This window comes from Podarcis raffonei, chromosome 10 (genome assembly GCF_027172205.1).
Source record: "Podarcis raffonei isolate rPodRaf1 chromosome 10, rPodRaf1.pri, whole genome shotgun sequence".
Lineage (NCBI taxonomy): Eukaryota > Metazoa > Chordata > Lepidosauria > Squamata > Lacertidae > Podarcis > Podarcis raffonei.
This window is the reverse complement of record NC_070611.1, coordinates 25,121,974-25,145,424: the sequence shown is the minus strand read 5'-3', so window position 1 is coordinate 25,145,424 and position 23,451 is coordinate 25,121,974. Positions and strand designations below refer to the sequence as shown.

Here is a 23,451-nt window from a genome sequence, read left to right as displayed (position 1 = left end):
AGCCTCAACTTCAGGATCTGTCCTTCCAGTGAGCACTCAGGGCTGATTTCCTTCAGAATGGAGAGGTTTGATCTTCTTGCAGTCCATGGGACTCTCAAGAGTCTCCTCCAGCACCATAATTCAAAAGCATCAATTCTTCGGCGATCAGCCTTCTTTATGGTCCAGCTCTCACTTCCATACATCACTACTGGGAAAACCATAGCTTTAACTATACGGACCTTTGTTGGTAAGGTGATGTCTCTACTTTTTAAAACAAGGCCAATAAGAATATGTAAAAAATGGATTGATAATGGATGAAAATATATAGTCATAATATGTTAAGATATAGAGTTAAGATAAATGAAAGAGGGTAAGGATTTGCTGAACTGACTATGTGAACGGGAATACAAAAAAGGGAGGTGTGAGGAGGTCAAGGAAACAAGCAAACGAGTTTAAAGATATGAAAAAAATGGATTTGTTTTTAATTTTTTCCACTTTTTTGTTTTTTCTTTTTTTCTTTTTTGTGTTTTGTATTTTCTTACTTTTTCTATGTATTTCTGTATTTTTTGTATTTTTCTTTCTTCTCTTGTTTTCTCTTTATTCTGTAAATTTCTGCTTTTTGTAAAACCCTAATAAATATTTTATTTAAAAAAAGAGAGTGTTGGGGAGGGTAAATTGCTGTGGTCTATGCAGACTCACTCTCTCTCTTTCTCCAAGCTCTCTGTCCAGGATTTTTTTTTGGGGGGGTGGCTTGAGTGTGAGTTCCTGGCACTGGGCAATTGGGACAGATTAGAGACTCTGCTGGTTTACCGCTTGCCTTGCTGACCTTTCAAAGATAATGTACAAAGCAAATGTTCCTGACAAAAGAGCCTCTCAAAAACACTTGCTGAAGGTGAGGAAACATCTCAAAATGAGAGCTGCTATAATCTCTCAGAAGTGATATGGTTTAGCCAACATTTCTCTATAACCAGGTCTTTGGCTGATTAACATTCTATGTGTTCGTGATAGGTGGGTTCATGATAGGTGGGTTAATGGTTTGTTTGTTTGTTTGTTTGTTTGTTTGATTGTTTGATTGATTAACTAATTGATTGATTATGTATTTGGTGTTCTCATTTTGTATATGATTTGCGTAGTCCACCCTGTGATTTGCGGATGAAGGGCAGTATACAAATTTAATTAATAATAAAAACAACAACACCACTTTGTAATTATGCTGTTACTTAGATCTAAAGTTCCATTTTTCTGCAAGACTCTGGGCCACATGGAAAAGCCTCACCTCAAGCAACAACAACACTGTGTGCAGGATGGAGAGGTGTCACAATGTGAAACCATTGATAATAGAAAAATTCTCTATGAAATTTGCTATGCTTGAGATTGTCACAAGAGCGCCTGGACTAAAATTGTCTATCAGAAACTTCACTCTTGTGGTTTATCACCACAACAGCTAAGCTTGAGATGTTGCAAGTATAATGAAGTACTTCTTCAACCAGAGACAATTTTCATTTAACGTAAGTCAGACATTGCACCATAGTGTTGAAGATTGGTATCTATGCATACAAAAAGTGCCGTGTTAAGGCTGTACCACAGAAATGCCTAATGAAATGTGAGCAACACACATACTGATTTAAAATTAACGAAATTGCAACAAAATTTCAGGAGTGATTCTCTAATTAAAAAAAAAAGTATCACAACATCATCTAATCTCCATTTTGTCGGAATTTATATCTCTGTCTTTTTCTTCATATAAAAAGGAAGTGCACCCAAACACCATTGTAACTGGAATGTATCCAGTCAGCTATTTAGTTCAGGAAGTTTATCCGTAAAGATTCTTTAGGGTGTTCTGTTTAACGCGGGTGGCGCTGTGGTCTAAACCACAGTGCCTAGGGCTTGCCGATCAGAAGGTCAGCAGTTCGAATCCCCACGATGGGGTGAGCTCCTGTTGCTCGGCCCCTGCTCCTGCCAACCTAGCAGTTTGAAAGCACGTCAAAGTGCAAGTAGATAAATAGGTACCACTCCGGCAGGAAGGTAAACGGCATTTCCGTGTGTTGCTCTGGTTCGCCAGAAGCGGCTTAGTCATGCTGGCCATGTGACCCAGAAAAACTGTCTGCAGACAAACGTTGGCTCCCTCAGCCAGTAAAGCGAGATGAGCACTGCAACCCCAGAGTCGTCCACAACTGGACCTAACAGGCAGGGGTCCCTTTACCTTACAAACGTTGGAAGCCTCTCTTGAGAGCAGGTATTTTTCTTCTATTTTGCACACCAATTTATCATGACATTTGAACTTGGTGTCATGTGCCACTTGCTTTTCTGCTTTTAATAAGTGAAAAGTTATCTATATGCAATGTCTACATTTTGGTGAGGAAAGAGTTTATATAAATCTTAACCAGTCAGTTTTCAAGGTTGTAGAAATTTCTACAGAGCTTGGCTTTTCACGCTTGATATGTGAAAATAAATGTGCAATACTCAAAAAATAAATGGAAATAAATAACAAATGTTTCAATCATTAAAAGGTTTCTGATGGGAATAAGTAACTGTTAAAGTCTATGCTTCAAAAGAGCCGTGTTCTAACATTTTTTTAAAAAAAACAAAACCTTAGGGCATTATTGCTTTGAAATTTCCATGATTTCATGATAAAGTGAAGCAGGACAGGATAACTGGAGAGTCAGAGCCATAAACCATTCTCTCCTCCATTTTTAGTACACCTCTTAGTTCCAAGTCAGCCATATCTGTGACTTTTCAGAGCTCCCCAGTTGAAACCAGCTAGAAGACTGATAGCTACAATTTGGCAGGATATTTCATTATAACAGAGTTTTAAGTAGCACTGGTCTCCCAACAATTTTTTTTTTAAATGAAGGTGACGTGGGTGATTTGTTTCTGAAATCAATAAATACCTGAATGTTTTAAACAGAATTGTCCTAGGGATTTATTTATTTTAATGCTTTATGATTTGTTCTATAATTCAAGAACTGCCGGGCAAGTTCAGTTAAAAATAAAAACACATTATCATAATAAAGTCTATCTGTGCCCTCTTTACAACGGGGGGGGGGGGTCACTAGAAGCTACTTTTTAAATCTGTTGCTCCAAGCTTTAAAAAGTGAAAACCAGTTGAAGATTACCTTAGAACTTTGTGAAGCTTTAACTACAGTGTACATGCTTCTAGTATTACCTCAGTTTACAGCCCAATTCATGTATAATGACTTGGAAGCAAATCCCTAAGGGTGGTGTCTACTCTGAGTAAAACTTAGTTGAATACCACTCACTGCATTCAATAATAATAATAATAAATTTTTATTTATGGGACTTCCCCTTTCAAACAAGTGGGACCGAAGCTTTAATTTCAAGCACTGGTTCCCAATGGAACACGATGGAAATATTTTGTTTAAATAATGGGTGAACAAAATGATTTTGAACACAAAGTATAACACAGACTCCTGGACTTTTTTAAAAAAATTCCCTTTTCTTAATGATATTACAACTTTGGCCTCACTTTCAGATCCTTGCATATGCTTGTATGTTTCCGAGCACAATTCAAAGTGTTGATTTAAAGCCCTAAATTGCCTCGGCCCAGTATACCTGAAGGAGTGTTTCCACCGCCATCGTTCAGCCCAGACACTGAGGTCCGGCTCCAAGAGCCTTCAGGTGGTTCCCTCACTGTGAGAAGTGAGGTTGCAGGGAACAAGCCAGAGGGCCTTCTTGGTAGTGGCACCCACCCTCTGGCACCCTCCCATCAGATGTCGAGGAGATAAGCAAGTATCTGACTTTTAGAAGACATCTGAAGGCAACCCTGTATCGGGAAGTTTAAAAAGTTTGACAGTTTTTTATATTGTTATATGTGTTGGAAGATGCCCAGAGTGGCTTGGGCAACCCAGCCAGATGAGTGAGGTATAAATATTATTATTATTATTGTTATTATTATTGCAATTGTCAAGCTCATCAGACATTAACCAATCCTCTCTTATATCAACACTACCAATGGGGTTTGTTTTGTTTTTTTCCTTTTTTTTTAAATTAAATATTTATTAGCATTTTCAAAAAACAAACAAGGACAAAAAATAAACAGAACAAAAGAAAAATACAAAAATACATAACAAAATTAAACAACAAAAGAAAAATAGAAAAAACACATAAAGTTACTAATACTTATTGTTCCTAACCTTATTTCTCAGACCTCCTCACACCTCCCCTTCTTGTATTCCAATTTAAATTGTCAGTTCAGCAAGTCCTTAACTTATTTCTTTACCTTAACTTATACATTTATTCTAACATACCATTTTTTTACTTTGCTTCTTTTTTCCATTTCCTCCATTTATTTTTAACAATCTTATTTTCAATTAATTTAAAAAAGAAGAAACCAATTTTACCTTATTAAAAAACACACATCAATACTTATACCTCATTAGTTGTTCTTAAACCTTTTTCCTAAAGTCGACCAAAATTTCCCTTCCACGATTTACCCAATTTCCTTACCACTAATTAAAAATAAAAAAAAGGAAAACAAATTATCCTTATGTGCCCTTTGGATTCCCAACCTCCACCCACCCTTTTCCCGGTTCCAGTCCCCGACCAATGTCCATCAGTCTTTATGTTATTTATTTAGCCTGGAGACCTCACATCTGAGGCCCTTTTATCTCTCTCAGTTCCTTTCTGCCGGTCTCTTTGATGGTCCTTAATGTTAAACCCCAAGTCTCGGAGGGGCTCCGGCCCAGCAGAATCCTTGTTGCTTCCAGCCAATCTTCCATACTTAAAAGCAAAGCCTGTGGGGGGCTCCAACTCTTGTTTCAAATTTCTTACAGATCCAGATGTCCCCAAGGCTCCAGCTTTCACCTTCCGCAGATTTGTAATCCTCAGGTCTTCAGATCTCCTCCAAGGGAGATCTCTCCATTTTCCAGGCTCCCATTCAGACCAGGCTTTCCACATCCCATTTTTATTGTCCTTTTTTATCATCATGTCAGGCCTCATATTGTAACTTTCCTTTAACTCCTGCACATCTCCTGCTTCTCCTTCATTTTCTTCAAAAACAGCACCTTGCTCCATCATTTCTGCACTTTCAGTTTCATTTATTTGTTCAGTTAAATAGGCTTCCTGTTTCAAGTCCTTATCAGGCTCAAAACTGTTGTTTACTGACCAGTGTAGTAGTGATACCTTTGTAGACATAACATTGTATTCATCTTTCAAGTTTCCCAAGAGAGCGAGTGTTCTGTCCAATTGTGCTTGGAATTTACGTACTTCAGTCATTTTTGTAATGTAGTATCCCTATTACCCCTCTAGGGGGACTTTAGTTCCTTGATGTTCCTTTCAGCTCAAAACCAAAAGTCCAGTTATTTTGTATCAGCCCTCGTTGTTTTCAACAAAGTTGTACCGATTGAACCAGCAAAAACAGCAGAAACAATGTTCTCTTTTTCCAGCTGGCAACTAGCTGACTAGCAGCTCTCTTGACAGCTGTCAAAATCTTCCATGAAACAGACTTTCTCTTGGGGCGTTCCCGGGTCTCGGGGGGGGGGGTGAAATTCCAGTTCCCAAATTCTTTTTATCCTCCAGTAAATCCTTATAGTGTCAAAACCGTGAAATCAAGATCTTTTCACTAAAAAACAGGTTCTCTCGACCTTAGTTGCCCAGTCCTTTGCTTTAAATTGTTTACAAAGAGGGGGGGGGTGACTTCCTTTTTAGCCCCTTCCCGCTCGTTCCAGATCCAAAATTAAAATTTTTTAACGTTCCAATCTCCTTATTACTCACGGGTTTATATTTTAGAGTCCCGTCGGTCTTGAAAGAAGTTGGCGCTCTCTGTCAATGGCTTGCGGCTTCACTCCGTAGGCGAGGGAGTACTCTCAGCACCACGCCTCACCCTGCCTCCGTTCCGGAGCCTTTAAAAAGGCTCCGTCGCGGATTGGGGGGGCGCAAATGGTGCCCGCCGAGTCTCTGTGTTCACAGGCATCCGCGCCTGTGATTTTAAGGGTCCCCGCTTCGCCGCAGCGGCCAGACCCAGACGCTACGGAGCCGATTCCCTCCGGAGCTCGGAGGGAATCCGCCATTAAACAATGGCGCCAACCCGGAAGTCACTACCAATGGGGTTTGACACACAGTAAGTTCCCATTCCAAAGTACCCTACTGCATATACTACAGAGATGAAATGTGTATGGCTGTTTGACTCTAATATAACATACACTTAAAATACAATTTTCAGCTTATCAGCAATGCTCTTCCGAACTTCAAATAGAACAGGTGAGGACACACACTGAGCTGAATATTCTTTTTGGACACAGGCAGGACGTTGTGCGAGACTGCATATGAACCACGAGTAAACTTTCTATAAGCTAGAATCTAGACCAAGGCAGAGAGCAGCCACAGGTGTTCTCATTGTGCCAATTCACCTTAAAAGGGATGATGTATGTTCCAGGAAGAAAGGTGATCCTTCTTTCTTTGTAAGTGGTCTCACAATCAATCAGAAAGGAGAGGGGGGAAAGATACTTTTATAATAGATATTCAATCTTTGGAGACTTGAAAGCTATCTTGATATTTAAGCATTTCACAGTTTTTGTGCAGAGACAAAAATTGAGTTGCTGTCCCTCACGCTCAGAGCATGTGAGGTAATAGTTCTGCCTACATTGGAGAAGGGCCCAATTAGCGGAGCTGATTCCTGCCTTGGCAGTCAATAGTCTGTCTATAAAGATATTTGGACGGCAGCTATTACATCCAATTAGCTATGTTTCTAACCCTCTCTTGTCTAATTGGCATTTAGAGTCAAAACATCTGTTTGTTCTATTATACTTTCTTGAACTATTGGAAGTCATCGTAAGTAGCAATTGTCAGATTTTTGGTAAAATGGAGACATGATGAAAAATTAAGCTTCATACCTACTGCATCAAAATGTGCTAATTTTTCTGTTTTACTTCATAAGCTTTCTCAAAGTACTTTATTCCCCCCCCCAGACTAATATTTTGAGGGTAAAAGATGCAAGACCCAGCTGTCTATGATTCTAGCTGTATCATTGACTTCTTTCAAATGAAAAGATGGGAATTGTGAAACCATTATTTTTGAAAATACAAAAAATATGGGAATAATCCATTTAAATTTGTGCCACATTCATGCCAATGATTTCAGTGGCAAATATGCAAGTATTCGCTTATCACTTCCATTGAAATCAATGTTGCTTAAAAATTGGTTTGTACCCCATCTTCTTTAAGTTATACATAGAATTAATAACTATATTAGCTCAATGAATGTTCTCTAGAAAAATAAACTTTTTACTTCACATTGTACACTAAATATTTAAAATTTTAGCACTACATTGCACATTATAGCAGTATAATATTTATTCACTGCGGGAAACTTATTTACTTTTAATATAGGGTTTTTATGTGAGAAAATTTAGCAAAAGAGAGACCGAGACAGAATAGAAACCAATATAGTTTCCAACGTATTGTGAAATGTTTAATAAATACCTTCTTAAAAGTCTTGCTTTTCAAAATACTACATATTGTTTGAGCTCTTAGTATTTCCAGCTCTTCCAGTTTTAACAATTAAATGAATGAGAAAAGAATTAGCTCTCAAAACGAACAGGAAAACCCCACAATCTTAGTAATTAGACACAAGGACAAGACTTGTTTACTCGTTTAGGTAAATTAAAGAGATTTCAATAAGACAAAAATCCCCCCTTCAGTACTGGAGTTGCGCTCCATCACAAAACAACCCGTAAAGTTAGGACATTTATTACTCACATACTATTGAAGAGCTCTCGGTATGTTTCATCACCTTTGCCTTCTGACATCAAGCTATCCAATTTGTCAATCAGTTTTGCTTCCACCTGTAAGTGACATATGTCTGCATGTAAAATGAGGGTATATACATTGTTGGCTAAACTATTTAAAGGGTTTTTGTTTTCCACAAAGGGCTGTCTGTCCTCACATGAAGAATTAAACATTTAAGTAAGATTCCTACATTGTTCCCATTCTTTGTAGAGCTGAAATTATCTCACTGGAGCCTTCTCATGTATGGCACATATGCAGCAATTTAAGAGGAGCAACATGACTTTAAACTACAGGCGTTTGTGCTGCTAAGGCAGCTATTTATGGAGCCAAACAAATGCACCAGACAACGTAACTCCCCATCTCAAAATTCCACCCCAGGCTGCAAATGAAAGGCAACTATATGTATATCAGCATAAAAGCCTCTCTCTTTTTTCTTCCCCATTCCCCTTTTGTAAATCCCTAGATTAACATTATCATAACCTGCCTGCCTCTTTCAGCGCTGGGTGGGAAACAGAAATCTACTGCTACGGAAACCTACCCTTCCTCCAATAGTGCTTGGACGAGTGAAAGATGCTCTTAATTTTCAACCCAGCAAACAAGAGCAGTTAGGGGAATATGAGTTTGGTAGCTAAGGACCATTGCTTAAATACACACACGGCTGTGTTTGTTATCAAGAAAATGTAGCAAGGTGGCTCTTTGCAGTTAATATTGCATCTGTAAATTGCCTCCTGTACAGTAATAAAGACAATTAGTGAACGAAAAACCCAGAGAAAAGGCTAGCTGTAGAATTATTAAGGAATGAATGATAGCCGGCATCTTTCGTGATAATGAATAATGCACAGATAAATATGAATGCTTGTACCCTGTTTATATGAAAATTGTTATCCCTGATAGAGTAACTGACAGTTTATCATAGCCTGCTTATATTGCATTCACTGCACTCCACTTTCATTCCTTAATCTCTCCCCCCCCCCGCAAGATATCTGTGCAAACTCCTCTCCAGTTATTTTGCCACTTCACTTCCCAAATTCAGACGCTGTGGCTTTGCTTCATTTGAAGCAGCAGGAAAGGGAACAGAGAGAAATGGTCTGAAGATACATCAAGGAGCAGGATACAAACTGCAAGAGCAGATGGCACAGTTAGTACTTCCTTAGTTGGCATCTTTTAGACTGTTTAAGTAGCAAAAAAAGGAATTGGATTGTGACACGGCTTGACAAGTCACGAGGGTCAAGTCTTTGGAAGTGTGAACACTGAGGCATGTTAGTGACAAATCACAGTAGATAGATAGAACCTTGCATTCACTACTATAGTCCCACCCACCCCAGTTCAGTCCATAGCACATATACTGACACAAGCACTTCCTGTAACAGGACCTTTCCACACAATCATTTTTTCAAGCAATAAAAGTGCAGCCGTTATCTGTTGCATAGGAGGCCAGACACTTTCTTTCCAGTTTTTTCTCCTGCTGCAGTGCCTTAGGATTTCAACCGCTGCCTGGAACATGACTACATGCCACAGGCAACTACTGTTCTTGCCTGCAGTGAGTGGCATCAGCCAGCCATTCCATTAACTAAAGTTCATTTCAAAAGGAACTAGATGGAAGAATGGTTTGACTCAAGTTTCTTATGATCAAATCTGAAATCCTACCCACCAAATGCAATGCACTACTCTCATCCGCTTTCTTGCCATTGCTGCTCTCTTTAAACATTAATTTGCTATCTGTCCTACTTCCTTTTATCACGCCAACCTTGCTCTAGCTACCATTTCCCTCTATGCTTGCAACTTCTCCATTTATGAAGCAAACTTCACCTTCAAATTCCTCCTCAAAATGCAGTTATTTCCGCTGCTATTTAATCCTCTGCTACTCGTTTTTAGCAAACCAAATCCCCTTTCTCTTTGCCCTGTCCATCATATCTTGGCACCAAGGCATTTCGGTTTTCCGGCCATATTCCCTTCAACACTCATGTGCACCTGTGATAGCAGCACTTGCCAACTGCTTTTGGGTACAGAGGCACCTCCCACACCTGCAATCACCCAATATTCCCACAAGAAAGTTTCCTATCCATTTACCGAGCCATGTCCAAGGTTGTCATATTAACTTACAAAGCCCTGAACACCTTAGGCCCAGGGTCAGCCTTGGGGATCACCTGAACCCTTATATCCCAGCTCGATCACCAAGATCATCTGCAGGAGCATCGCTGGTCATTCCTCGAGTTGGCAAGGCTCATTGGACAACAATAAGAAACCAAGGACTCAGCTACACAGCTGTAAATAAAACACTTTAAATTTGTTGTAATGCGCAATATACAAATGTGACACTAGATGGCGACAGTGAGCTATGCAAAATTCAATTTATTTTTCAAAATGTAAGAAAAAAGCATTTTCACAATTTTTTCTTATATGTGTGTAGATTCTACCCAAGTCTTTAGTGTCCTCAGCCTTGTCCTGTGGAATATTCTGCCAATAGAGTTTTATCAGGTGCATTCTGTGCCAAATTTTAAATGCCTGCTGGGAACATTTCTGTTCCACCAGGGCTATGCAGGTAATTAAGAACAACACATCTTCCCAGAATAGTTGATGTCTGCGTTTAACTTTCAATAAGTTAATTTTTTACCGTATGGTTTTTATTGTTGGTTTTATGTACTTTTGCTGTAAACAGCTCTGATTTTTTTCTGAAGTAGTAGTACATAAATTTTTAGACAAACAAGCAATAGGAATAGACATATTAGCACCTCTTGAAAGTATCTCCCCTTAGGTTGGCCACTCATGGCCAATTGTCTCTGAGTCCTTTGTTCCTGCACTCTTAATGAATGCAGAGTTCTGGGAGAAGGGGGGTCAGAAATACCTTCCAGTGATAATGTGATGGCCTGGGATTCGGACTTGGATGCTGAACCTGAGGAATCCCAGCCTGCACAGGATTTCCTGCCTCCAGAACCAGCAGAGCCGGGGCTGGGGCTTGAGCCTGAAGGGTCCTCACCTGTGCTGGATCCTCAGGTACAGGCACCAGCTGAGTCTATTCTGGCTCCTGAGATGATGGAGGACCCATTGCCTGCAGGTGCTCCACTCTCAGCCCCGTCAGGGGAAGCTGAGGTTGCCTCTGGGTCCGGTAACCCTCCAGCCTCTCCTGAGCTGCAGAGGCTCAGGGTAGAGAGGTGGAGGGAACTAAGTTCCCGCAAGAGGATTGCTCGCCTCCAGGCCAGGAGAGGTGAGTCACCTGTGGACCGGGGCCGCCCTATGCCTCGGGGTAGATAAAAGCCAGCCAGTCCCAGTCCCAAGTTGCAGGAGCAACATTGTTGGTAGCCAGTTCCTGCCTGCACCATGTCCTGCTTTCCTGCCAGAGCTCCTGACCTCACCCGACTCCCTGCCCTGCACCCAGCTTCAACTTTGATGGACTGCCTCCATACTGCACCTTCGACCTCGGACTGGACTCGGACCTCGCCTCACAGTTAACCCATGGGACCAGCACAGATAACATGTCAGCTGGCTGCTCTGCCTCTGTCTCCCCCGCCCTTCTTCTAACACTTCCCAACTCTTCTGTTTGTCTGTCTCTGAGTCATGACCTTCCTCAAACCCCTCAAGTAATCAATGCTGCATTCCTCTTCTCCTGCAGGGTCAGGAGAACGGGGTGGGTGATCTCCACCATCCCTCTTCCATCTCATCCCCTTGAGTCCAATCTCTGACAACATCCCTTCTTCACACATGAAAAGAGAGAGAGGATGATGTCTGTTTTCACTTTGGAATAAACCCCCTTATATATGAACTCAGGAAACTGGTTTGTTCCAACTGGAGTTAGTTAAAGAAGAAGAGTTTGGATTTGATATCCCGCTTTATCACTACCCGAAGGAGTCTCAAAGCGGCTAGCATTCTCCTTTCCCTTCCTCCCCCACAACAAACACATCTGTGAGGTGAGTGGGGCTGAGAGACTTCAAAGAAGTGTGACTAACCCAAGGTCACCCAGCAGCTGCATGTGGAGGAGCGGGGAAGCAAACCCGGTTCCCCAGATTACAAGTCTACCGCTCTTAACCACTACACCACACTGGCTCTTAAAGCAAACCAGGATCAAAATATAGCATAGCGAGAGGGCTACCCATTGGGGTCAGGGAATTATTTCTCTTCTCTTAACCAGTTGACCAAAATAAAAAATAAAAATACCTGTTTAAAGTTGCCACTGCGCCTTTGCTCCCAGTCCATCATGTCATGGAAAATAGGAATCATTACATTTCGAAGATCCGGTTGAGGTATCAGTGTCACTTCTAAGAACGGGCCAATCAGTGCTGGGATGAAGTGGACTTTGTGTTCCCCTAAAACAAAAACGAAGCCAGATTGACTTGAACTACATTCAGGGATAAAGTACTGCAAAACAGAAATGATATAACTGTAAGATGGATTGAGTTATGTGACGTCATAAAGATCTACAGTACGTTTTGTCCAATAACGTTTTCAGCGTGGATCATTTTATGAATAGATATAAGAGAAAGAAACCAAGGACAAGATAAAGATAGGCCTAATCTTACACATGGATGAGACTGCTCATGTCTCACAGAGATTTTGAGACAGGGATGTGGAGAAAAATAGCTCGGCCTTCTTGAAGTGTTTTCCTAAGAAATGGGTCTCTCTACCAAACCAATTTGCACAGACAAACTTGTTAACTAGAATGCAACATGAATCAAATGGGACTACGAAATAAATAAATAAAATCCTCAAGAAACAATGATCAAACAGGACTACAAGCAAAGATTGCATAGTACATGTTTTCTAAAAGGTCATTTTTGTGTTAGAGGTAACAAGCTGTTCTGGCATTCTTGTACCTGGATCTTCAGAGACTGGGGCAAGTGTTGAGTACCCACCTGAATGTATATGCACATCAGGCAAAAAAGTGCACCCACCCTCCATTTTGTAGTCACAACAATGGAAGTGCAAATTTCACCTGTAGAAAAGGAAGCTGGCACTTAGCTTTTTTTTGGGGGGGGGACGAATCCCTTTACAAACAAAAACAAAACAACTTAAGGGTGAAAGTTGCCCATTAAGAGTGTTTCTTTAATTGGAATTAAAGAAGTTTTATTAATTTGAGAACCGCCCAATGGTCCATGAAGAAGTTACTGAAATACGTTGGCTGAAGTAACATAATGTTCTCTCTGGCAACAAACTAGTATTACCCATCAGATTAGCAATGTTTTCTAATCTGCATGGATATGGCAGCAAACAGATGAAGTAATCCCTGCTAATAGCACCAACAGATAGAGAGACCCAGGCATGGGTTGTGGCACACAATATGCATTGTGTTGCTTCAGTATAACCCTTCACATTATATTCACATATAATTGGTTTGGCACCCTTCAGAGTCTTGTTATTTTCCATTACGAAACTTGACAGCAAATTCGCTCGTGGGAGTATTTTCAAGTTCTCTATAATGTATGTGTTTTCAAAATACAGAAGATCAATACATTACTCTCTTTTTTTCTAGGTGGGGGAAGGTTACAAGAGCTTATCTGCATTCCAAACAACACTGGCAGTTCCAGTAGAATATAATATAATACTGTATGCCACTACAAACAATGTATAATGAACACGCAAATGATGATATTCCTAAGGATCCCGTGATAAGAGCTAGGCCTGGACCTTGGAGCTGAATGACAGTAACTCACAAATCCAAAGCATATCCCCCACCCAGATTATGGGGGGGCAGCAACCACAGCCCCCAAGCCAGCAAGGGCCAGCACAGGTGACACAGCCTCCTTTTGAAAATAATAATAATGAACAAATTCCTATGACCCACAAATAACCTAGAGATGCATTTAAAATAAATGCACTCATTCTACTCATGTAAAAACACGCTGATTCCCGGACCGTCCGTGGACTGGATTTAGAAGGCGATTGGGCCGCATCCAGCCCACGGGACTTAGGTTGCCTACCCCTGGTCTAAACCACTGAGCCTCTTGGGCTTGCCGATCAGAAGGTCGGCAGTTTGAATCCCCGCGACGGGGTGAGCTCCCGCTGCTCGGTCCCTGCTCCTGCCAACCTAGCAGTTCAAAAGCCCATCAAAGTGCAAGTAGATAAATAGGTATAGCTCCAGCGGGAAGGTAAATGGCATTTCCGTGCGCTGCTCTGGTTTCGCCATGCTGGCCACATGACCCGGAAAAACTGTCTGCAGACAAACGTTGGCTCCCTTGGCCAGTAAAGCGAGATGAGCGCCACAACCCCAGAGTCGTCTACAACTGGACTTAACTGTCAGGGGTCCTTTACCTTTTTATCTTTCAGTATAATGTGCCCTTTTATTTCATTGGACTATTTTTGGCAAAGTACAATTATTTTCCCTCTGGATTTAACATACCATTTGTGTCTACTACAATAAAAATTCAGTAAATTCTATTAACAGTTTTTTTTAAAAACAAAAACTAAACTAAACCCACCATACACACATTTTATAGAACATTGCCTGCCCATCATTTGGGGCATATATATCATCATCATTATTTTCCAGCATCTGTCAAGGAAGAAGCAAAACAATACTTCCACGTGGATCTGCATTCCATCCCACCCCCTGTGATTCATAAAGCATGTGAGTTCTGCATTTTATTAAGCTAATATTTCATTATAGACCATATAAACCTTGTTTGTCAATAGTCTGATCAGCAAACAAGCATTCAAAATTAACTCAAGTTGTAGAACTGAGTCTCTACGCCTCTAGGAGGTGTATCTGGCACCTTCATTATACAGTTTCTGGAGAATCCTGAAGACTCTCCTTTTTGCCCTGGCTTTTGACACTTCTGGTGTACTTATTTCTGTAATTGTAAGTTGCTGTAAACTGTTTTTAATATTGTGTTGTAATGCTGCGTTTTAATGTTGTCACTCACTCTGGGACCTTAGGGTGCGGGGCGGGTAATAAATTTAATAATAATAATAATCCTAAAAAGTAAACTGAGGTGAAGTATCCAATACTCAATTTTCTCCTTTTGCCACTTAATCATAAGTTGCTTACCAAAATTTCTTATCAAATTCATAAACCTTAATCAAAGACTATACTATTTACAAGCAATCATAAACAAATTCAAATGAATAAAATCATTTCGTGGTGACATGGAATAAGCTAATAATTAACCCCTTTCATAAGCTTCAGTAAAATGTGTATCTTAATCCAAAATTAAAATAGTAAAAGACAACTAGCTAGAACCATCATTAATTCATTGATATTGTAATTCATTCAACAATAAGTTGTGATTCATTCAGCGTTAGGGTAAAATAACCTTATCCAAAATGAAGCCATTCATTAATGAGTTAAATAAGGCGGTCCTTCATTAATGACCCTGCTAAATATAGTCATTAAAGGTTAGCTTCTTTAGCACGTAACCAAAGTGCATTAACCAAATATCCAAAGAACTGAGATGAATCATTTAGATGTGACAACAGAATATCCTCAAAAAAGGTGTCCTTGTTGCTATTAAAGAACAGTGAATAGATAATTGTGTAGGGAGCAATCCTATGCCTGAGAAGCTGGTGTGAAGCAAGCCAGTGTAAATTAAGCTGGTATAACGTTATGCCAGATCCAAACCTGTTCAGCAGAGAAATTGCTGCTGCTCTACTTAAGCCTGGCAGAAAGAAAGAAAGCCTTTAAAACAGTGCTCTGTGCTGGGTTCCCAGGTCATGTGACTGAGCTGAACAAGCTTGGGATTGAGCCTAAGTCCCTCCTCTCTGGGTCCAGAACACCACACCCCCTTGCACACTACTTTTTTGGGGAATTCCAGCAGCCTTGACTCAGCCAGCTTTGCTCCTGGCTGAGCCAGGATAGGAAAGTTATGCCAGCGTATATTTGGCTGAGCCAGAGTTGGCAACTTAATGCCAGCTGAGCCAGGTATTTGAGATGGAGATGTGCCCTCATCCCAGCACATCTTGCCATAGGATTGCCCTCTGAATCAGTTAATCAATTTGATGGTTAATCAGTGGGGCAATTAGTTAAGAGATTAGCAGCCTTTTATTGACTCCAATTAGTCATCTAGGTAACTGGCTTGTTGTTAAGTGGTAAGCAGTCTTTTATACTTAGGGGAGGAAGAAATTACTCTGCAATAAATCGTTTAGTCTAGAGATACTTATCCAATGCTACAGCATATTAGTCTCTTAAACTGTCAGCTGCACCACCAAGTCAATTAGCTTTGTAACAAACAGGATTTTATTGACTCATTATTACCATTTGCATCTTTAGACTTCAGCATCTTGCAAGCAAGGTTTCTGAACCAAACATCTTCCACATCTTTTGGCAAAGCTGGAGATGCTTAAACGCCTTGGCAGTGTTAGAAGGGGTGGTCTAATCACACTGTTGCCATCTGTCCTCTTTAGAGTATTACAGAATCATAGAATTGTAGAGTTGAAAAGCATCACAAGGGTCATCTAACTCAACATCCTGCAATACAGGAATCTTTTGCCCAATGTGGGGTTCAAACCCTGAGATAGTCTCAACCTCTATGGTCTGAGCTATTTCTGAAAGCAGGGGTGGGGTACTGTGGTTCCCCAGATCCTGTTGGACTACAACTCCCAGCACCCTCAGCCAACATGGCCAGTGGGCAGGGACCATGGCAGTTGTAGTCCAGCATCTGCAGGACCACCCAGCCTTCAAGAAACTGGGACCATCTAGCCCTGGTAAAGCAGAAACTGACATAAGACCCTTGCCAAAATTCTCAGCTCCACACTGTTATTTGCAATGGCTAAGAAAGATACAGGGAAAGGGAATCCGCATTCTTCCTCCTCCTCCAGCCTCGATTTCCACCCATGTGTTTCTTAGAAGAGCTGGGATTGTACAATCCTGTAGGAAGTGAGAGTGGCAACTGACAGAGGAAGGCTCTCACTGCAGTTCCTGACTCCATCCGGCTATTTGGGTGTTTGGAATTAACATTGCTTGTGACTTTGTAGTCTAGAGCGGAGGAGGAGGAGGAGTGATGGTTGATAACAAGCAATATATTGATTAGAATGATCAACTTCAAGATCTGAAGCACCTTCTGCAGATGTGCCACGAAACTGCATTCACTAGATGTTAGTAGTCAATGGTTTACCACAATCCTTCAAAACAGTGTATTAATAAGTATTGCCTCCAAATTTAAGGATATGGAAGCAAGTGCAAGCTTTCAGGATACACACATAAGATCTGTTTCACTTCTGAATCTTCATTTGTTAAGGCTTACATACTGTAGGTCACGCTTTTGCACAGTTTTCTAAGTAAAGCAACTCCAGTTTTTATACATATATATGGATCGGGATCTTAAGAAAAACCAAAAAGCTTACCTAAATTTTGCCACATGCTGAAGATTTCACATCCCATTGTCACCCGCATATCGCCGTATCTGTGATATATTTTTAAAAACCAAAGATTATTTGGCAGATCATTTCACTGTATCATAAACCACTGTATCATTTCACTGTATCATAAACCAAAGAAGGGCAACTTCTGTGCATTTTGCTCCTGGAATTTGAGTACTTGTAGAATATGTGGCTGAACAATCCTGCTCCTGTCAACCTCCTGATCATAGGACAGAATAATATTTTTAACTGTAATTGCTTTGGGGATGTTTTTAACCGAAACTGCTTCTAGATGTGTTTTTTAATTGGAATTATTTTCAGAGTGTGGCCCAGCTATTAGGTTGCAATGTAATATAAAGTTCTCACAAGATTACACAGACACGATAGCTGGAATTCCAAAGGGTGTGCTTTTGTGGAAGAAAACTGCAGTCATAACTGATGTCTTCCTCCCTGCCATAACAGTTCCTACTGCTAAAGAGGTAATGAGGCCTTCAGTTTAAAAAGCAGCATGTGTCTTCAGCAGTGGGGATCACTGCAACAAAACAGTGAGGAAAAATTTGAGCTATACATATAGTTATTCTCACAGGCAGACCTCCTTTCTTTGATTCCTGACGTGTACTTCTTCTGCACATTGACCCCATTCCTTCCATTAAACAGGAACTACATAACTTAGAATTAAGATGGACCAGGCAGGTTTCATCCAAGGGGTTGGATGGTCCATACAGAATACCCAAAGTATTCCTTTTCTTTTCCTGGCAAGGGTCATTCAAGCATATGAAAGCATTCTAAGTTATGTCAGCAATAAATTCAGCTGTTAAGAATTGCCTATTGTGATGATTGCCCTGTCTGTTGTTGTTTTAAAAAAAGCATCTTAAATCCAGCAACATGGGTTTTTCTTTTCTTTTTTTAAAAAAGTTACATCACAGGATAGTTTCCCCCAAAGACCACTACCTTACTTTGCATTATAAAGAGTAACAGAAATATTGGGTGCTCTCTAGTTCAATAGTGATAGTGATACTTACTTTTCTAACACCTTTTTCTTCTTGGATGGGGTAAACATCTCTAACTGCAGGCATAACTGGTTTATAAAAATGACAGCCAGGTAAAAGTAGGAATCCCATATCTGGAAGTAAAGAAGAAGAAGAAGAAGAAGAAGAAGAAGAAGAAGAAGAAGAAGAAGAAGAAGAAGAAGAGGAAGAAGAAGAAGAAGAAGAAGAAGAAGTTTGTTATTCATATCCTGCCCATCTGGCTGGGTTTCCCCAGTCACTCCAGGCAGCTCCCAACAGAATATTAAAAACACAGTAAAACATCAAACATTAAAAACTTCCCTAAACAGGGCTGCCTTCAGATGTCTTCTAAAAGTCAGATAGTTGTTTATTTCCTTGACATCTGATGGGAGGGTGTTCCACAAGGAGGGCACCACTACCGAGAAGACCCTCTGCCTGGTTCCCTGCAACTTCACTTCATGCAGTGAGGGAATCGACAGAAGGCCCTTGGAGCTGGACCTCAGTGTCCAGGCTGGACAATGGAGGTGGAGATGCTCCTTCAGGTATACTGGGCTGAGGCTGTTTAGGGCTTTAAAGGTCATCACCAACACTTTGAATTGTGCTCGGAAATGTATTGGGAGCCAATGTAGGTCTTTCAGAACCGGTGTTATATGGTCTTGGTGGCCGCAAACACAAAGTGTGGTTGTTTCCCTCCTATTAAGAGATACTACAGCTAGGGTTGCTATATTTTGAGGAGCAAAAAATTGGACACATTTGCCAACTTCCACTTATAACTATAGATTGCTTTGACAACTCTACCCATGAAAAGGAGGATATGTCCTGGAAAAAGAGGACATATGGCAACCCTAGCTGAGCAACACTATGGTGACCATGATTTAGATGTATGCTGCCATGAGTGCTTTTTTTAAAAAAAAGTAAGTGGGACATGTTTATAAACAAACAAACAAACAAACAAACAAATAAATAAATTGGTGCAGGGGGATGCTGGGAAGGAAAATGTTTGTTAAGATCAAAAGTTCCAATGAAACACATTTTAACACCACGAGCAGGTCAGTAAATACAACACATATGTCCACGAACAAAACTAAAAAACTCTTTAAAAATTAGAATAACTAAGAAAAGGTACGGGCAGCTGGATAACCTAAAATGCAGATCATTCTAAAACTTCCAAATGAACTAAAATAGAAGTCCTACAAAGTCATATTCTGAAAGACTTTCAGCACAGGATTGCGATCCTCTAATCATTGATCAGCCTAAATCTGTGGCAGTACTATTGCTTACCCAGAGACTACAGGAAGGGAATGAAATTCAGGAGAGCTCATTGCACTGGAAGCCCAGCATAGCAACAGAGTGGAATGGAAGATACCAACAGACATTTAGGAGGAAAAGATCGTTATTACGGAAGCCAATCGCTAGCTTACCTTGTAATCAAAGCTTTCATTTAAGAAGTTTTTACGAAGGGCATCCGAAAGATATAATACTGTTGTAATAATAACACTAGAAAAAGAAGAAAATATTACATATTTTAGTAATGATCCTGGCTAAATTATATATATATGATCTATTTTCTTTTATTAAGGCAACAAAACCAACTGCAGACTACAAGATAAATGATGCATAATAAAATCTTAATAACTTGTGAAATAGGAGTCTATAAGCTACTGGAATATGTATTTCGCATCTAGTTATGTTGATGTGAGATATGAAATATTCTGATTAATACATCTCTTCAACTCACAGAATTTATGGGGGAAAGCTATAAATATACTTTTGTGTATTACTAGCTTTGTTTATTTGTTCTGGCACAACCAATTTCTTTTCCTAAAAGTTAATATGTCCATTTCTAAAATTTATGTATCTAGGACTAATTACTTGTAGGCTTTAATATAGAACCATCATCCTTAGCTCAGATTTGCCAAGTACAATCAATGTCATCAGGGCTGAAGTATAGCTGGCAAAGCTGAAAGCTTTGAAAAGACACCAATCTCCTCTCAAATATATTCCATCACTGATACACTGTTTTAAATCTATTTCTGATGGACCCTTTCCTCCACCAATCACCTCCTGACTTATTGCCTCTTCCCTCAGCCCTAAGCAAGACTGTTAACATTCTGTGGGATATTCATGTTTTGAATACACAATACAAACAAAAGTCCCATTGGTTTATTCCAGAGATTTTAAGATCCAGAAACTACTAAAAAAAGAAAAACCAACCCCCCAACCAAAAAACCCCAAACACTTTCCCTAAGACCATACATTTTGTTTGCTCATAGGACATCAGAAGGATTAATAAAGCTTCCATAAACTATGCAGACTACATTCTTCCATCCTTCAAAACACCAGTGAAAACCACCATTGGCCACAATTTTGTTCAACTAATCATCGAGAGCCAATGTGGTGAAGTGGTCATTGTATTGGGCTGAGGACCAGGGGAACCCAGATTCAAATCTCCCCAGAAACATGAAGCTCACTGGGTGATATTTTGTTCAGAGCAGACCCAGTGAAATGAATGAATGTTACTAAAATAGGTTAATTGATTTAAAAGGCTCCACTCTGAGTAAAGTGTAGTTGCATACCTATGCCTAATCAGTCTGACAGAGTTGTTGTGAGAATAAAATAATTGATCTTTTGAAATCCTAGATTCAGTTAGGCAACTAAAGTTATATTACTTATTTGGATGTTTTCTCATCCCCAGTGCTTTTTTTTTCTGGGGGTATGCATACCCCTAAACATTTTGTGAATCTAAGTTTAGCCTTATTGAGGGACAGTATTTCAATGAGTAGGAAAATGAGAGCACCCCTAAACATATTTTTTTAGAAAAAAGAAGCACTGCTCATCCCTATTTAAAGGAATGCATAACATCCAAGTTTGTAATGTACTTGACAAACTGTCACATCCTGTTTAAACATGTTGCGAATAATGCAATTTTTGTCTTGCAAACAAGGTTCTAGCTGATCCAGTGCTTAGCTGGTGTACCATAGCTGAGAATCTGTCACACTTAAGAGGCCTCACTCCAACTCACCCAATGCCATGAAAACTAGCAGAACTTTCACACGTGTCATTGTGCACAGGGCTGCATCCTACATAAATAATTTACTTCTAAATAAGTAAGTACAAAGACCTCACATGATTACTTGTTTTATGCCTAGTACCAAGGACTAAGTTTTCAAATGAGGCTATTGGTGTTTTTCCAGTACTGTGTGTTTAAATACTCTGTGCATTCTGGGCCTCCTCAGCTGATGAAGGATTTAACTTGCATCAAATACTGCCAGTTCTTTGCAATCATCCTTATGCTTACTTCGCTTTACCAACCTAGTCATTGATGTTGGAATTCTATTTGTTGGCATGCAATATGTTCCTGACTTGAAATCAACGGTAGTTCTCTGGCTTCACAACCGACAACATCGCCATCTTTTCTCGTTTTCAATTTTAAATTACACCAAACAGTACCATGGTTAGCAATGAACTGCTGGGCATATATATAATATAATATAATAATATATATATATAATCTTTTGTGGGACAAAAGCTGTAAGCTGCTAAAGATTTCACCGTTCTTTGTGTTTGTCAATTTTTGAATTGCTTTCCTTTCTCCAGAGTCTTCCTGTCTGATTTCATTTCACCACTGGTCTATCTAAGACACGTGCTTGTTTCTTTGACCTATTTAATGTGAAAACCATAGGCATTCCATACTACCTATAAACTATAAACCTTAATGGCTTGTTAGGATCAAGCCAGAAGTGGCAGACTATAAAGGCAACAAACAGGACCAGTAGAGACCCCTATCAGACCACATTCCCTACAAGATAATGCTCATCCTTCATAAAAGCTTTCTGGCTGAAGAGAGAAGGAAACTCTGCCGCTTCGCCATACCACAAACTTGCCTCTCAAAACAGCAATTCAAAGATACACTTAGAAAAACTACAGGGCTAAAAAAACTCTTTAAAAAGTTTAATTTCTCATTAGGAACCAAAACATTTGAAGAACCAACATTTAGCTTAAATTCGTAACCATTTGTCCCTAGGCCACTGAAAATGAATGATTTTATTTCTACAGGAACAATAGTAAGAGTAGAATGACATTCGTGTTTCTGGAAAACTAGTTGTTATATGTTATTTTAGCAGACAGCAGCATAGGAAGACTTTGCAGTCGTCAACTTTATCTTGTATTCATCCAAATGTGCATGCATAAATGCTTAAAAGATATTTCACATTACTTAGGTCTTTAGTCTGCAATGCGCTGCCAGGAGACATGCAATTTGCAAGCAGGCAGAGCAACCTAATGTGGCTGGAGGGAAGGGGAATCCTTGACAAAAGAACCATGAAATCCAGAACCTTACAGGTCCTGCGCTGGCAAGTGTGAAAGGGGGAAAGGGAGAACTGGGGTGGGGAAACAAGTACAGTGGTACCTCGGGTTAAGTACTTAATTCGTTCTGGAGGTCCGTTCTTAACCTGAAACTGTTCTTAACCTGAAGCACCACTTTAGCTAATGGGGCCTCCCGTTGCCGCCGCACCACCGGAGCACAATTTCTGTTCTCATCCTGAAGCAAAGTTCTTAACCTGAAGCAACATTTCTGGGTTAGCAGAGTCTGTAACCTGAAGCGTATGTAACCTGAAGCGTATGTAACCCGAGGTACCACTGTTTGTCAGCACCAGAGCTGCTATTCATTTTCCCTTTCTTGCCATTAGTGTGTTGGAGAAATTGGAGGAATTTGAATTCTACAGATTCAGAGTCTCTCCTGCACATGCCCAAGGTCAGATGGCTGTTGATATTCCCAGAGCCAAAACAAAGGCGTCTCTGGGGATGGAACTCCTTCTCTGCTTGTGAAGAGGGAGCTTTGAAATATTCTCTGGCCGCTCAGATGACCTCCCAGGGGCCACAGAACTGGTTCTTAAATTATTAGTATTGTTCCCAGTCCTATTCCCATTAACACCAGTTCTATTGTTACTGTTATATTTAAGCAGTCTTACTTGTTAGCAACTAAACGCATCACTGTCCAGTCCTTTGGAAACATCTCTGGCCGTATTAATATTCGAAAGACTGTAAATATCTGTAATAAGAAATCCTAGAGCAGAGGAGAAATATTCCATAGGTAAGAGAAAGAAATGTGCAGCGAATCGTTTTAGCATTTGACATTACAAAACTTGCAATTAAGAAGGAAACAAGATTCTAATAGGTTGGGGGGGGGCTAAAAAGCAGCTACTTTTTTCCCCTCCAAGGAAACTTCACAGGGATTATGAAACGATTTAATGACGTGCTTTTAAGTGAGATGCAGACATGAGATTGTGTTGTCAAAGGCTGCTGAATAATGCATTACTTCTGCGATACAAATAAAATGTAAAGTTAATCTTTATACCACGCAGACATTTTCAACCTTTAAAATAGTAACACACGTGATTCTTGAAATTTGCAAACTTCGGCTTTACTTTTCGAAA

At 40.0% G+C, this 23,451-nt stretch overlaps 1 protein-coding gene across 7 annotated transcripts in view; it reads right to left on the bottom strand.

Annotated features, from left to right (window-relative positions):
• DOCK4 (dedicator of cytokinesis 4) overlaps nt 1–23,451 on the bottom strand; it is a 254,753-nt gene that overhangs the window by 50,940 nt on the left and 180,362 nt on the right. For all 7 annotated transcript variants that reach the window (XM_053407020.1, XM_053407021.1, XM_053407023.1 and 4 more), the window contains 6 exons: nt 22,987–23,081; nt 19,438–19,513; nt 18,032–18,132; nt 16,995–17,053; nt 11,877–12,025; nt 7,695–7,780 (listed from right to left, as the gene is read on the bottom strand). In XM_053407020.1, coding sequence (XP_053262995.1) covers nt 7,695–7,780; nt 11,877–12,025; nt 16,995–17,053; nt 18,032–18,132; nt 19,438–19,513; nt 22,987–23,081 — 566 coding nt within the window. The remainder of the gene's footprint in view (nt 1–7,694; nt 7,781–11,876; nt 12,026–16,994; nt 17,054–18,031; nt 18,133–19,437; nt 19,514–22,986; nt 23,082–23,451) is intronic.